Source organism: Danio aesculapii, chromosome 15 (assembly GCF_903798145.1).
Source record: "Danio aesculapii chromosome 15, fDanAes4.1, whole genome shotgun sequence".
Lineage (NCBI taxonomy): Eukaryota > Metazoa > Chordata > Actinopteri > Cypriniformes > Danionidae > Danio > Danio aesculapii.
In genome coordinates, this window is record NC_079449.1 from 16,345,127 (window position 1) to 16,360,220 (window position 15,094).

At 36.8% G+C, this 15,094-nt stretch overlaps 1 protein-coding gene across 1 annotated transcript in view; it reads left to right on the plus strand.

The window, feature by feature from the left end:
* Positions 1-15,094, plus strand: part of frem2b (FRAS1 related extracellular matrix 2b) — a 139,391-nt gene that overhangs the window by 96,091 nt on the left and 28,206 nt on the right. Inside the window, 3 exon segments of the mRNA XM_056474402.1 lie at positions 12,574-12,723; positions 13,935-14,144; positions 14,482-14,679. Coding sequence (XP_056330377.1) covers positions 12,574-12,723; positions 13,935-14,144; positions 14,482-14,679 — 558 coding nt within the window.

Consider the following 15,094-nt stretch of genomic DNA (forward strand, 5'->3'; position numbering starts at 1 on the left):
AAAAGAAGTATTGATTGGAATTCAGAAAGGAGAATAGATATAAAGAGAGTGAAAGAGAAAAGTGTGAAAGAGAGGATGGTTGGATGGATGACAGAGATGGACAATGGATGGATGGAACAATGGATAAATGGATGAATCAGTATAGAGGTGGATGGATGAATGGATGGATGGATGGGTAATTAAGTGGATGGATGGATGGATGGATAAATGGATGGGTGGGTGGATGCATAGGTGGATGGGTGACTGAATGAATGCATGATTGGATGGATGGTTGATTGGATGAATGGATGGATGGGTGGATGGATGGATGGATGGATGGATAGATGGATGGGTGAATAAGTGGATGGGTGAGTGGGTGAATAGGTGGATGGGTGAATGAATGAATGCATGATTGGATGGATGGATAGATGGATGGACAGAGATAGATGAATATATTATGAATGAGTGGATTACAGAGAGATGGAGGGATGGATGGATGGATGGATGGATGGATGGATGGATGGATGGATGGATGAAACGATATAGAGAGTGAAAGAGGATGGTTAGATGGATGAAAGAGATGAACTGATGGATGGAGGGAACAGTTGATAAATGGATAGATCAGTTGAAAGGTGGATGGATGAATGGATGGATGGATGGATGGGTGAATAAGTAGATGTATGGATGGATGGATGGATGGATTGATTGGATAAGTGGATGGATTGGATTGATTATGAATGTATGGATAATAGAAAGAGATGAAAAGAGGATTGGATGGATGGATGGACAGACAATGGGCGGATTGATAGACAGTGAAAGAGATAGCTAGATGGAACACATTATACATGAATGGATGGATGGATGCATGGATGGATGAATAGATATAGAGATGGTGAAAGAGAAAAGTGTAAAAGAGAGGGTGGTTGGCTGAATGACAGAGATGGACAATAGATGGATGGAACAATGGATAAATGGATGGATCAGTAGAGAGGTAGATAGATGAAGGATGGATGGATAAATGGATGGATGGGTGAATAAGTGCATGGAAGAATGAATGAATGAATGAATGAATGAATGAATGAATGAATGAATGAATGAATGAATGAATGAATAGATGGATGGATGGATTGATTGATTGATTGATTAATTGGATGGATTGGATGGATTGGATGGATTATCAATGTTTGGATAATAGAAAGATGAAAGGAGGATTGGATGGATGGACAGATAATGGATGGACTGATAAACAGTGAAAGAGATAGCTAGATGGAACACGTGATAGATAGATGTATGGATGTATGGATGAACAGAGAGAGATGGATGTATTATGAATGGATGGATGATATAGAGAGATGGATGGATGGATGGATGGATGGATGAAAGAGATGGACTGATGAATGGAGGGAACAGTTGATAAATGGATAGATCAGTAGAGAGGTAGATGGATGGATGGATGGACGGATGGATGGATGGATAAATAGATGGATGGATGAATGCTTGAATAAGTGAATAAATGGATGGGTTCGGTGAATAGGTGGATAAATTAATGAATTAACACATGATTGGATGCATGGACAGATAATGGATGGATTGATAGACAGTGAAAGAGATAGCTAGATGGAAAGCATGATAGATGGATGGGTGGATGAACAGAGAGAAATGGATGTATTATGAATGGATGGATGACAGAGAGATGGATCATGGATGGATGGACATACGGATGGGTGGACTGATAGACAGTGAAAGTGAGAGATGGATAGAACAAAGGATGGATGATAGATAGATGTATTGTGTCTCCAGCTAGTTTCTCATACATTTTCTCTTTTCCTTTAACTTCTGTTGTTTTTATACTGAACTCCTACTGACAAAACACTACATTCAGTCCTCTAATTTTACCCCAAAACAACCGGCCATTTCAGTTTTAAATACCTGTGTTTGGACTTCTGTAATTGTATTGGTAACACAAGCCAGCCGGCAGCACCATATTTAGGAAATCTGTATGTTGATAGAGTTTGGTGAGGACATGTTCTTGCATGCTGCAGTAATTGCAGCTGGATATGGTAAAAATCACCCTCACATGCGCAGAGGAAGAGCCACGTGTGAGTTATTGTAACTGTAAAACAAGAGGATACTTGTACCTCAGGATCAGACTCACTAATATACTGCTTGATGTCAGGCAGTGAATGTGTGCTGGGCTAATAAAGCTGTGATTATGGACCACTCGGAGAGAGAAGGATTGGAAGGGAGTATCCGGAGAGAGTGAAATGAGTGTAGGTGTCTGTCTGTCTGGAGCCGGTTATTAAGATCCAGTCTTCCAATTTTGGGTCAGCCTGGAGGAGTCAAGGCAGATGTCCTGTGGATAAGTTGGTGATTGAAGGGATCCTGTTGGGTCTCGTTTCCTTACTCATCCAGTTGCTGTAATTATAAAACAAAGGTTCTTCACAATAAGTAATTTTAACCCTTCAAGCACCCCAGCAAGCATTTTTTTGTTTTTAAAAGATGTCTACTAGATGTCTAATAGTCGTCTAAACATAGTCATCTTGTCTAAAACAAGGCTAAACTTGAAAATCAAACAGATGTCTAAGAACAGGCCAAAACTAGACTAGTCATCGAATAAACAGAAATGAATGACTACACATATAAAGTCTGTCTAATCTGTCTATTTGATGAGTAGTCTAGGTCTAGTTTGGCCTATTCTTAGACGTCTATTAGATTTTTACTGACAGCCCAAGTTTAGCCATGTTTAAGCCAAGCTGTATATGTTTAGATATCTGTTTGACATCTAATAAGCACAATCTCATTTTATCTCTCACTATTTATCCATCCATGTATCCATCTATCCATCCATCTATCTAGTCAAATGTTCCATCTAGCTCTCTCTTTCAGTGTCAATCAATTCATCCACTTATCCATTTATCTATCCATCAATCTATCCATCTTTCAATCTATCCATCTTTCAATCTATCCATCTTTCAGTCAATCCATCAATCAGTCAGTCAATCAACCAATCAATCAATCAATCAATCAATCAATCAATCAATCAATCAATCAATCAATCAATCAATCAATCAATCAATCAATCAATCAATCAATCAATCTATCTATCTATCTATCTATCTATCTATCTATCTATCTATCTATCTATCTATCTATCTATCTATCTATCTATCTATCTATCTATCTATCTATCTATCTATCTACCTACCTACCTACCTACCTACCTACCTACCTACCTACCTACCTACATACCTACCTACCTACCTACCTCTCTCTTTCAGTGTCTATCAATTCATCCATATATCCATCTCTCTCTATCATGCATCTATTCACAATATATCCATCTCTCTCTGTCCATCCATGCACCCATTCAACTATCCAACTATCCATCCATCTTTCGTGTTGCAGCAAAATATTATGAAATATTATTATTTCCTAAATAATAATATTAATATTTATAATAATAATTAAATATTATTTTTTTAGATAACATTCAGTTTAGATTAATAATAAAAAGAATGCTTAGATTTTTAGATTTTGGTATTTCTCATTCCTTTATAATGGGTGCCCAGAGAGAAAAAAAAAATTACTACTTAAAATTGTTCAATCAAGTCCTCTTTTTCTGTGTGTTCAGGCAAACTTGCAAAAAGTCCAGTCTTGAAGTGCTCCGATTAAGGAAACTATATATAAAAAGTGCTTGTTTTGTGAATGCATAATTTTTTAATACACTACCTGACAAAAGTCTTGTCACCTGTCCAAGTTTTAAGAATAACAAATAATAACTTGACTTCTAGTTGATCATTTGGTATCAAAAGTGGCTTATATGAAAGGCAAAGCGCTCTAAATTACGCTTACTTTACCAAAATAAAATATGATCATGCCTTAGATAATTATTATTTAATTAGGACAGTAAGTTCTGACTTTGCTTAGACAAAAGTCTTGTCACTTAATGTATAATGTACAGTATAGAATATAAAGTCATGGTGCAGTGTAAAGAATTAATATTGTGTTTGACTCGCATGAGCTTGGACGACTGCATCCATACATCTCTGTAATAACTGAAAAATAAATAAAATCATCTGGAATGGCAAAGAAAGCATTCTTGCAGGACTCCCAGAGTTCATCAAGATTATTTGGATTCATCTTCAATGCCTCCTCTTTCATCTTACCCCAGATATGCTTAATACTGTTCATGTCTAGTGACTGGGCTGGCCAATCCTGGAGCACCTTGACCTTCTTTGCTTTCAGGAACTTTGATGTGGGGTTGAAGTATGAGAAGGAGCGCTATCCTGCTGAAGAATTTGCTCTCTCCTGTGGTTTCGTGATGTAATGGGCAGCATAAATGTCTTGATAGCTCAGGCTGTTGATGTTGCCATCCACTCTGCAGATGTCTCGGGCCCCTATACTAAATGTAACCCCAAACCATGATTTTTCCTTCATCAAATTTGACTGATTTCTTTAAGAATCTTGGGTCCATGCAGGTTCCAATAGGTCTCCTGCAGTATTTGTGATGATTGGGATGCAGTTCAACAGATGATTCATCTGAAAAATGTACCTTCTGCCACTTTTCCAAATGATCAAGAGGTCAAGTTATTATTTGTTGCTCATACAACTGACATCGACAACAAGACTTTTGTCAGGTAGTGTACAGTATATATTACCAGAAAATAATGAATGTATCTATTTGAAATGTGAATGAATACAAGAAATTGTCTGCCTATCTTTCGATAAAACATAAAAACATACAATTGTGACTAAAAATCTGTCACCTCCAAACTACAAATGTTTTTAAAAAGTGATAAGCAGTTCATAATTTCACGCTAGTCTACACTCAAAGATTTTTACATTGTCAAGCGCTGCATGAATTGTGACGAGTTGAGCATTTTCCGCTGAATTAAAAGTGCCCAGGTGCCTTTTTAAAGGAAATTACCGCAAATCAATTCAGACTCATTGGAGAGCTCCTGTGGAAATGTGTGCAGTGTGTTCTCGCTGAGAAACACTTAGCACTGCGCTAATGTCTTCTGCCATTTTCTTCTACCCAGAGGTCTTTGCTTTTTATAAATGCTGTCGCTCTGTGGGAATGTGAAGGAAAGTTCAAGCGCACAAACATGTCTGTGTGCGTACAGTAGATGTGTGAACTTCACACCCGACTCCCAGGGTACGTTCTGCCTCTCTCCCCAGGCTAACAGCAAGTGGTTAAATCCATGTACATTATGCTATATATATATATATATATATATATATATATATATATATATATATATATATATATATATATATATAGATAGATAGATAGATAGATAGATAGATAGATAGATAGATAGATAGATAGATAGATAGATAGATAGATAGATAGATAGATAGATAGATAGATAGATAGATAGATAGATAGATAGATAGATAGATAGATGTGTGTATAGATGATTTATGTATATATCATTATTTCCCATCTTTAACATTTCTAGGCATGTTTTTAATTCCTGCTTTTTGTAAAGGAATCATAATAAAGGGAAATAAATACAGCCTCATTAAAGATATCCTCATATGCTTTTTACTCTTTCAACTTCTTCTAGTGTTTATGTTGTTTGAACGTGAACAAAATCCACAAAGCACAAAGGCCAGTTCAAAGCGATTTATTGTTTATATCAGTAAAGTACTGTTTCTGTTTTCTTCTGTAGACGTCACATGGTGAATTTAAATCATTGTGGTCTATGGGGACAGAGCCTGGTTGAGTCGCATTAGTGAAGAGGCAAGAGATGCTGCTTCACAGATCTAATATACTGATACACATGCGATCTATTTTTGTTCATCCATTTACATTCACCGACATAAACAACATTATGTGAATGATTGTGAGCTCAGAAAACCATGGAGTTTAAACTGATATGGCTTTAGAACTCATCTCTAATACATCTAAACCCAACTACTATCTTACTATAACTATTAATAAGCAGTACATTAGTAGTTTGGGCAGGTGTGAAAGTGGAAGTCATACTTGCGTGTTCAAATAAACCCTGGTGCGGTTAGTTTCGACCCGACTCAAATGCAAAAAAATTATTTGCTTTTCTGGACTAAACCAGCTGCCATAGTCAGCTGCAACATGCATTCTGGGTTTGTTTACTTCCATGTACTGTATGTGTGTGTGTGTGTGTGTTTCCCACGCGTTAATTATGACCAACCAAAATGCAGTTCAGGAAATTTGACTAGCAAATGACTGATATGAATGTTGTCACGTGATTGATTTTTGTTTTATTTCAACTGGTTCGGTTCTAAACAGTCGGTCTGGTGGGAAACGGAAACGTACTGCAGGTGTGAAAGCACCCTTAGTCAATGGAGAATTCTATAATTACTAGAATTACCATAGCGGTCATTTTGACCATTCTCACATAAGACGACATATTGTCACGTCATATTTACATTCAAAGCTTCTATTGAGGTATTAAAATTAAGATTTAAATGTCTGCCATCATATTTAATGAAGTCATTTTATTTCAACAAAGATATTAAATTGCTAAATTAAAAACGGTTAAAATAACCGCTTCTGTAGTTCTAGTGATAATAGCAAGAATTGTACCTTATAAATAAAGTGTGACCCAAATTGAAATAGTTCGACTTCCCAGCTTGTTTCAGCATTGTAGACTGTGAGCTGTAATTCCAGAGAGTTAAAATAAGGTTACAGGCAGCTGTGCGCTAATGTCTCCTGGTTTTGTCCTGGTGAAAGTGTTTTTGGCTGGACTTGCTTTGAAGAGCAGCTTTTGAGTGGTCAAATGTGCTGGGAAGTTAAGAGCGAGCGTCAGAGCGGACAGGCCGGATCATCCACGTTCTGCTAAGATAATGCATTAGTGTACCTTCCTGCATAACCTTTAAAGAAAAGAAACCCTCAGAAGTTCAAATTTAGCACGGTGGCAGACGGCCACATGAGTAACCTAATCCACTCAGTGAAGCACCCGAGTTTGGGTTTGGGTCGTGTAGGAGCCAGCGGTTTGCCTTTCAGTTAATGGACTGTGGTGCTTTGAAGCTCACTGTTTGTCCCTTTTACAAATGAACCTTATCTGATTGTGGGAGCATTGAGAGACACACAGCGAAACGCACACCCACATAACAAGCAAAACCAAAGCACTTATTTCATATCACCTTCCGATCGCCCACCGTACTTCAAGTCTCTGCGGGGACAGTGCCAAGGCACATCATGCAATTATATTTAATGTGTCTCCAAGACCTAGATAACGTCGGAGATAACTGCCTCTCCGTTTTTCTGAAGTGTGCACTTTATAATGGGATTTTCACCACATGAACAATTCAGGCTTATTTTCGCCCTTGGACTCAAAGCTCTAGGCAGTGCCTACAGATATATTTGCCCCTTGAGAGCTTTAGCGCAACTTCACACGATTGTAATGTGCGCTTTATTGCAGGTGAAGCATGTGGACTTTTTGGGGAGCTTAAGTTTAGCCTTTGATCATTAATGCAAGTTGCTCATTTAGTAGCTTCAGCACATTAAACAGGAAATATAGAACACTGTGTTATTACTGTTGCTCACACTTAGGCAATAATAATCAGCTGCATTATGAAAAGCACCACTTACATTATCATTAAAAGTTTGGGCTTGGTATTTTTTTGTTTATGTGGTTTTGAAAGTAGTCTCATATGGTCATTAAGGTTGCATTTATTTCCTTGAGAATAGCATAACGCTGTTATGGTTTTCAAGATTCTTTGATGATACCAAATGTATTGTTTAAAAATGATATTTTCTAACATTATAAATGTCTTTATTGTCACGTTTAGTAGTAGTAAAACTTTATTGTCCTTGACAGGAAATTTGGGTAACACTTTATAAAAACTACACACTATGAATTATTTATATATATTTGCTAAACATTAACTCTACATTAATAGACGTTTGTAAGCAGTTTAAAAATACAAATACAAACTCTGTATTCTTGACTTATAAGTAGGCCCACACGGAATCTGCAGAATTCGCGTGCAGAATTCCGCAGATTTTTCGCAGATTTCTGCAGAATTCCGCAGATTTTTAGCCCATCATTAATTCTGTTTATTTACTTGAGTAAATGTGTGTAAATCTATATTTATTCACTTTTTAAATTAATTACAGTAATATTATTGACTAATGTGAAAATGTTCATCTGATATATGTACAATGCAGTTTGTACAGTAAGATTCCGCAGATTCTTCTGGCCCAACTTATAAGCGCATTTAACATTGATGATTTTTGTTTTATGTTTATCTCATTAGCTATGTTTCCATCCACCTATTTTAATGCGAATTTTGATATGCGCATTAAAAAAACGGTTAATGGAAATGGAAAGATGCTTATCAACTTTGAAAATGCGTATAAAAAAACGTATGCGCGTAACTGAGTAAGATAAACTTGTTATTCGATAAGAAAAGATGCGCATAAACTACGGTGGAAACACTTTTACTGAACAAATTGTGCGCATTAATAAAAGTCATGTTATTTAGTTATGAGATCATGTGATGATAAAAATGTGTTTGAATGGACAAACCAGCAGGATGACCACATTGTAAAACATCTGAAATGTTGTTTAGGTCGTTCTAAAACCCCTTAACCATTTCAGTATTAGTGTTATTATATTATTAATGACCCCCAGAACTGTGAAAAGCATCTGTGCTCCGCAGCTCACACCTTCAAATGCCACCACATGTTCATCGCATGTCTGCATTGTCTTCTGAGGCACAAGTAATTTATTAAATCAGAATCAGAGAATCAGAATTAGTTTTATTGCCAAGTGTGCTTCACTTGCTATATATATATATATATAGTCAAGAAACCTGGATGTTGTACAGATTGTTATAAATATACAGGTTATAAGGTGCTGTGTACAAGTGCGAATGTAGAGAGTATTGCATTATAAATAAGGAAAAGATTCATGCATAAATTTAATTAGCATGATTAGATGGAAACATCTTTTCTTCTGTAAAACCCAAAAAGAGATATTTAGCTAAATGTCCCAGCTGCTCTGTTTATTCACATTCAGTTCTAAACATTTAGACGTTTCAACCACCAAAACATTTACTCAGATGACAAACCTGGCATGAAATGTTTGATAAAACATTCATTTTTCACCAAACTATTTCTGTCACTCAAACTGCTCACTCTGTCCCTGTCAGTTTTTTCGAGTATTTTTCATGCTCGCTGGGTTCATAATGTGCAAGCTGGAGCTTGAATAACCCTTCAGTGGCGGTTAAAATCATTCTGAAATGCTGAAGTGCTTCTATTTTAAGCTTTTTAATGGAAAACTGCAATGAAAACAAACCCATCACCAAAGCACCTCATCTGACCTCATCAATGCATTCCATCCTAATGCGTCAACAGTTCACTGTTGGTTTAGGGGTAAAAATGAACCTGATATTTTGTCTTTATCACATCGCCTGGGAGGCCTTTATGCCACACAAGAATAAAACGAGAGGAAAAAAGTCTTGTCGCACATTTTGTTTATTTTCTTAGGCTTTGACGTGCTTCCTACCGTGGACATATAGCAGCTTAATCTCCCTCAACACCTTCAGTGTCTTCTGCTCAATCAGATTCAGAGCAGAGCTTGCTGTCGTCCAAGAAAACACATTTGGAAGCTGAGTGTGACATAGACCTTTCACCAGCATATTGGGTGTTAGCGAGATATGAACAGGGATTTGTCACTGGATTGTAAGACGGGTAAAGTGTTAACTGCAGACAGACAGGTCTATGCTCGCCCGTCTATCTCCACATCCTCCGTACCTTCTGTCAAAACCACATCAGACAGATTCTCGCTCTTAAAGGGACATTCACCTAAAAATGACAACTCTGTCATCATTTATTCAGCATCAGTCTAGGAATGAGGTGTACAAGCTGTCAATGGAGCAATACCTTTTCAAAAAATACACGCTTTTACTTAAAGAGTCCGTATTGGTACCTTAAAAGTACATATTAGTACCTAAAATCTACATCTTGAAGTTTTTAGGTGATAATATGTTCCTTTGAGGAACCGACAATGGACCATTTAGGTACAAATGGGACCTATTAAAAAGCTACCACCCCAATGACAGCTTGTAATTTCTGAGTGTGTCATTTGTTTGTTTATTATGACTGGTACCAGTTTGATACTTACTGGTGAATAAATATTAGCTAAAACAATACTTAAAGAAAAAAAAAGTCATAAATCAACAGTGAAAATCCCTTTTTTATTAGAAAAAAATATTCAACAATAAATGAAAATTTTTAAGTAGACAAATAAATATAAAACAACATATTTACATAACAAATTCACAATAAAACCTAAGCCACCTAACCCAGATACAATACAAAACAAATAACAGTTGCAGTACTAATAACAGCAAAGGAATCAGTTTTCTTAGAATAAACCAGCTTAAAGTTTTAGCACTTTTCGTAGAAGTTTTACCATTTTTTTCTTCTTTTGGATTTTGAGGCAACCCAGTGGCTCTGTGGTTAGCACTGTCGCCTCACAGCAAGAAAGTCACTGGTTTGAGTCTCGGGTCATTTGGCATTTCTGTGCAGAGTTTGCATGTTCTCCCCGTGTTGGCGTGGGTTTCCTCCTAGTGCTCCAGTTTTCCTCACAATCCAAAGACATGCGCTATATGTGAATTGAATAAACTAATCTGGCCGTAGTGTATGTGTGTGTGAATAAGTGTGTATGGATGTTTCCCAGTATTGGGTTGCAGCTGGAAGGGCATCCTCTGTGTAAAACATACTGTATGCTGGATAAGTTCCTCTGTGGTGACCCCTGATGAATCAAGGGAGTAAACCGAAGGAAAATAAATAGATAATTTGACACCTTTACTGATATACTGCATGCTACATTAAATGTCTTTGCACACTAGGTCAAAAAGTCATACCACACTAAGTCATGTTTTTTATATCCATTATCCGGGCTTAATTTGTGCTGAAACAAGGTTAATTTTACTGATCCCCCTCCTCACACACCCCGCGTGACTCTTCCGCGACTACCCAACCCTTATCACTTTTGTCCGTAACACACCATGCACCCACCCACCCTGCTCTTCACTTTCGTGTCCGCGACCACTCCCCAGTCTGTCTTCACATTCGTATCCGCGACCCAACCCTATACCACCCCCTAACCCCCCCACCCGCTCTTCACTTTCTTCCACGACACCCCTCCATTACCTCTCCCTCCTCTGGTAACATGCCGGATCGGATGCCCCAATCTGTTCCGGGACCTCGTAATTTGCAAATTAAGCACTGTCCATTAGCCAAAAAAATCATCAAACACAGAAAACCTTGCACACTGAATTCAATAAATCTGTTGAGAAAAAAAAATCACAAAATGATAAAACAGAATCTTCATGCAGTGATGCAGTGAAATTTTGTGTTATTTGAACTGAATTGATCCTATCACAATCTGTCTTTTTGTTCCACATTTTGGAAGCTGATTCATTAGTCCAAAGCATTCTGATTTTGCCATTTGATTGTACGGAATCGTCAAAACACCTCTTAAAATTCAGCAAAAAAAAAAACCTGAAAAAACATAACCCAATGCAAAAAATTATGACAGACAAAAGTTTTGGAGGCAATGTGTAAATGTGATTGACACAACGTGAGGTCGTATTTATTTTTTAATGTGCAAAAATTTCAGATGTAAATTTCTAACTCACTGAACTTTACTGATATTACTTTGTTGAAAATATAATTTCTTCCTATACAGAAGCCGTTTTTCTTTCTGCGCACTTGATTTCAATCAACATTCAGGCGTATCCTAGATTTTTACCGAAATATTTATACTGTATGTACCTCCCTTTCTATGTTAACAATTTTATAAATAACTAATTTAATTGCACTTTTCATTGCAACATAGGCTCATTCTAAAAACGTAGCCCTATATACAGTTCAGGAGATTGCGAATTATGTAGCGAGAAGTACATATGGCTGCATTTCGTCTTTAAAACGAATACTATGAGGCGGTATGACACCGTTCCTTTTTGCACTTACCAGCTGGCCGCTTACCTCTGTATGTATGGCTTTCCCGCTGTTATCATTTTGTCCATTTAGCTCGCTGTGTATGTCGGCCGACTTGTGACATAGAGAGTAGTTGACCACGACGACAGGGTTTGAGTCTGGCGAAAAATGGTTCCAGAAAGCGGGTAAAACAAAGGCAGAAGCCAAAAAGTAAAATAAACAAGTTAATAACAGGGTGAGAATGTGGTAAAATCGGAAAACGTGGTAAAAATCAGGCGATCCTTTTTCTGAATTACGTTTTAAAACTGTCCGTTGGGTTTAGGAAAGTGGGTGGTGGGTCAATCTGTGCTTTTGAAAACACTATTGGTTGGTTTTAGGAGGAGTGTGAGTCAGTCAGTCAGGTGGATTTACATGAGAAAAGCAGGCGCAAATGGCACTCGCGAGGTGGATTCGTGAAAACAAAAACTGCAAAAAAAACATATCTCCTGGGACTTATTTGCCGCTCTCCAGAAATATATATAGCGGTACGTTTTCAGAATGAGCCTGGGTTGTTTCCATCAGTAAATATTTTCTTGCATCTTCAAATTATTCATGCGATGATCATGTTTATATTTTGTAGATTTAATAACACCACCCTTTCTATTATTCAACAGCTCCGGTCTTTTATTTCGGAGAAATAGACTACCATGTTGACGAGAGTGACGGTTACGTCGAAGTCCGGGTTTGGAGGACAGGAAGTGACCTTTCCAAAACAGGAACGGTCACAGTGCGGTCACGAAAAACGGATCCTGTTTCGGCCGAAGGTTTGTATTGGACAATTTGATTATGTCAGTTCCTAGTGTTACATGCACTGGCACTTATATATATATAATTACCGTAAACACGCCAGGAATCTAATACTTACATTTCAAGCTTGCATTTCAAGAAATCCACACCACGAGACAATAATATGTTGCTGCACGCCCCACAGGCTTTACAACACCCACAAAAATAGACAGCGCCACAGGACAAGTGCTTTACTGACAGGCTCCTCAACACCTTTATCTAACATGATCTAGAAATATTAATGTTGTAGAAACATCCAGGACAGGCTCAGTCTTTTGAACACTTTCCAGACTGCTGTAAGTGTGTTTATATATTTTGCGCACTCATTTTACTCTGCTCTGGTTCACAGTGTAGCTCATTCTAGCCACAAGTGTTCAGTTTGAAACCCCAGTTCACTTTATTAAATACTTAAGGAACGGTGAAATTTAAATGTGTCGCCACAATAATAGATTAGCACGTAACTAAGCTTGTTTTTTAATAATAATGACATACACTGCAAAAACACCTAGTCGAAATAGGATAATAATAAACTAAATAAATATGCTTCAAAATAGGTTTATGATTAAGGCAAATGAAAGAAAATCTGCAAAATGTATACAAATCAGCCTCAAAATATGATTTTATATTAATATTCACTATTATTTCTTTTATTACTTTTTAAATATCACAGTGTTATTTCTGCTACAAAGATCAGTTTCTTTTTTAGGCTGGTATGAAACAGACATTGCATAGCCTTTTCTTATTAATATAACTGACCCAGCTGGGACTCGAACCAGCGACCTTACTGCTGTGAGGCGAACATTGCTACCCACTGCGCCACCATGCAGCCTATTTATAATACATCTACATGAAATCAAAAAAGTGGGAATTAGTCAGTCATTTTCTTTTCAGAATTGGATTATATGGCTTACAATTGTTCAAGTCAGAGGAAATAAGTCAGAATTCAGAATAGAAATGTGAGATTTTCTGGTTTGTATTTGTCATTTTATGGCTATTTTTGTTAATTATGACATAAAAAGTAATCCTATCAAGCTTAAATTTTTAGCCCATACATGAAACACAATAGAATTACACAGTTCTTTTTTATTGGTTTTGTATCTCAAGCTCTTACTTCACTTGTGAGGACTGATCTACCATTGGTATTTCTGCAATAATCTCTCCACTAACTTTTTGTAAACCTTTAACACAGCTGGTGTGGACTACGTTGGAATTAGTAAGAACTTGGACTTTTCCCCGGGCGTCAACATGCAGACTTTCAAGGTTACAATTCTGGATGACCTGGGACAGCCGGTGCTAGAGGGCCCAGAGAAGTTTGAGCTAGTTCTCCGAATGCCCATGAACGGCATATTAGGAGAACCAGGAAAAGCTACAATCTATATCAACGACTCCATCTCAGATTGTGCGTTGCCTTGAACTAAACCTTAATATAGATACATTCAATGTCCTTTAAATGACACTGTAAAAAATTCTTGCTGTCTTAAAGTTTTTAGTTGAATCAAATGAACTTTTCTAGTCATTTTAACTTATATCAATCAAACGGACTAACTTTGCACAACTTAAAAAATTTTGAAACCTGATTAACTTGTTAAAATAAGCTAAAAAGTAACACAAAAACATTTATAGTCGTAACTTTTTGCCATATAATTTTTACAGTGTATGAAATTTATCTTATGCAAGAAAAAATCAGTAAGAGTAAATATTATTTTCAACAGAAGACATTTTTGTTTGTTTTTTAGTGCCCAAAATGCAATTCCGGGATCCTACATACACAGGTAATGAGAATGATGGACAGATTTCTGCTGTTGTGTACCGCAGTGGAGATTTGAGCTATAAGTCCAGTGTGCGCTGCTACAGTCGTCAAGCCTCAGCACAAGTCATGATGGACTTCAACGAAAGGCCAAACACAGACGCCTCCACCATCATCTTTTTACCAGGTATTATTTTTATTGGAGGGTTATTAAAGGGTTAGTTTAATCCAAAATAAATGCTTCACTGTAAGTATTGTGTTGTTCTAAACCCTTTCATTTATTCATCTTGAGAACATTAATGAGATTACTTTTCAGAACAATAATGAAGATGTGTTCAATGTTGGATAACTTGATAAAATATTACTTCCGTAGAAGCATAAAGTCCTCTTTTTCAATTTCATCTTATTGATCATTGTTTATTTATTTTGCTAGAAAATGTTTAATTTTATTAACAAAACGTGTCATGACTAAAAGCCATTGGTAATTATATAAAGTAATGCTAATTAAAGCATGCTTTATAAAAGTCATTTAAATCAGTGAGTCACTAACCGTAAACTCACTCTGACTGGCTCATTTGAATCAGTGAGTCATTAACTGTAGA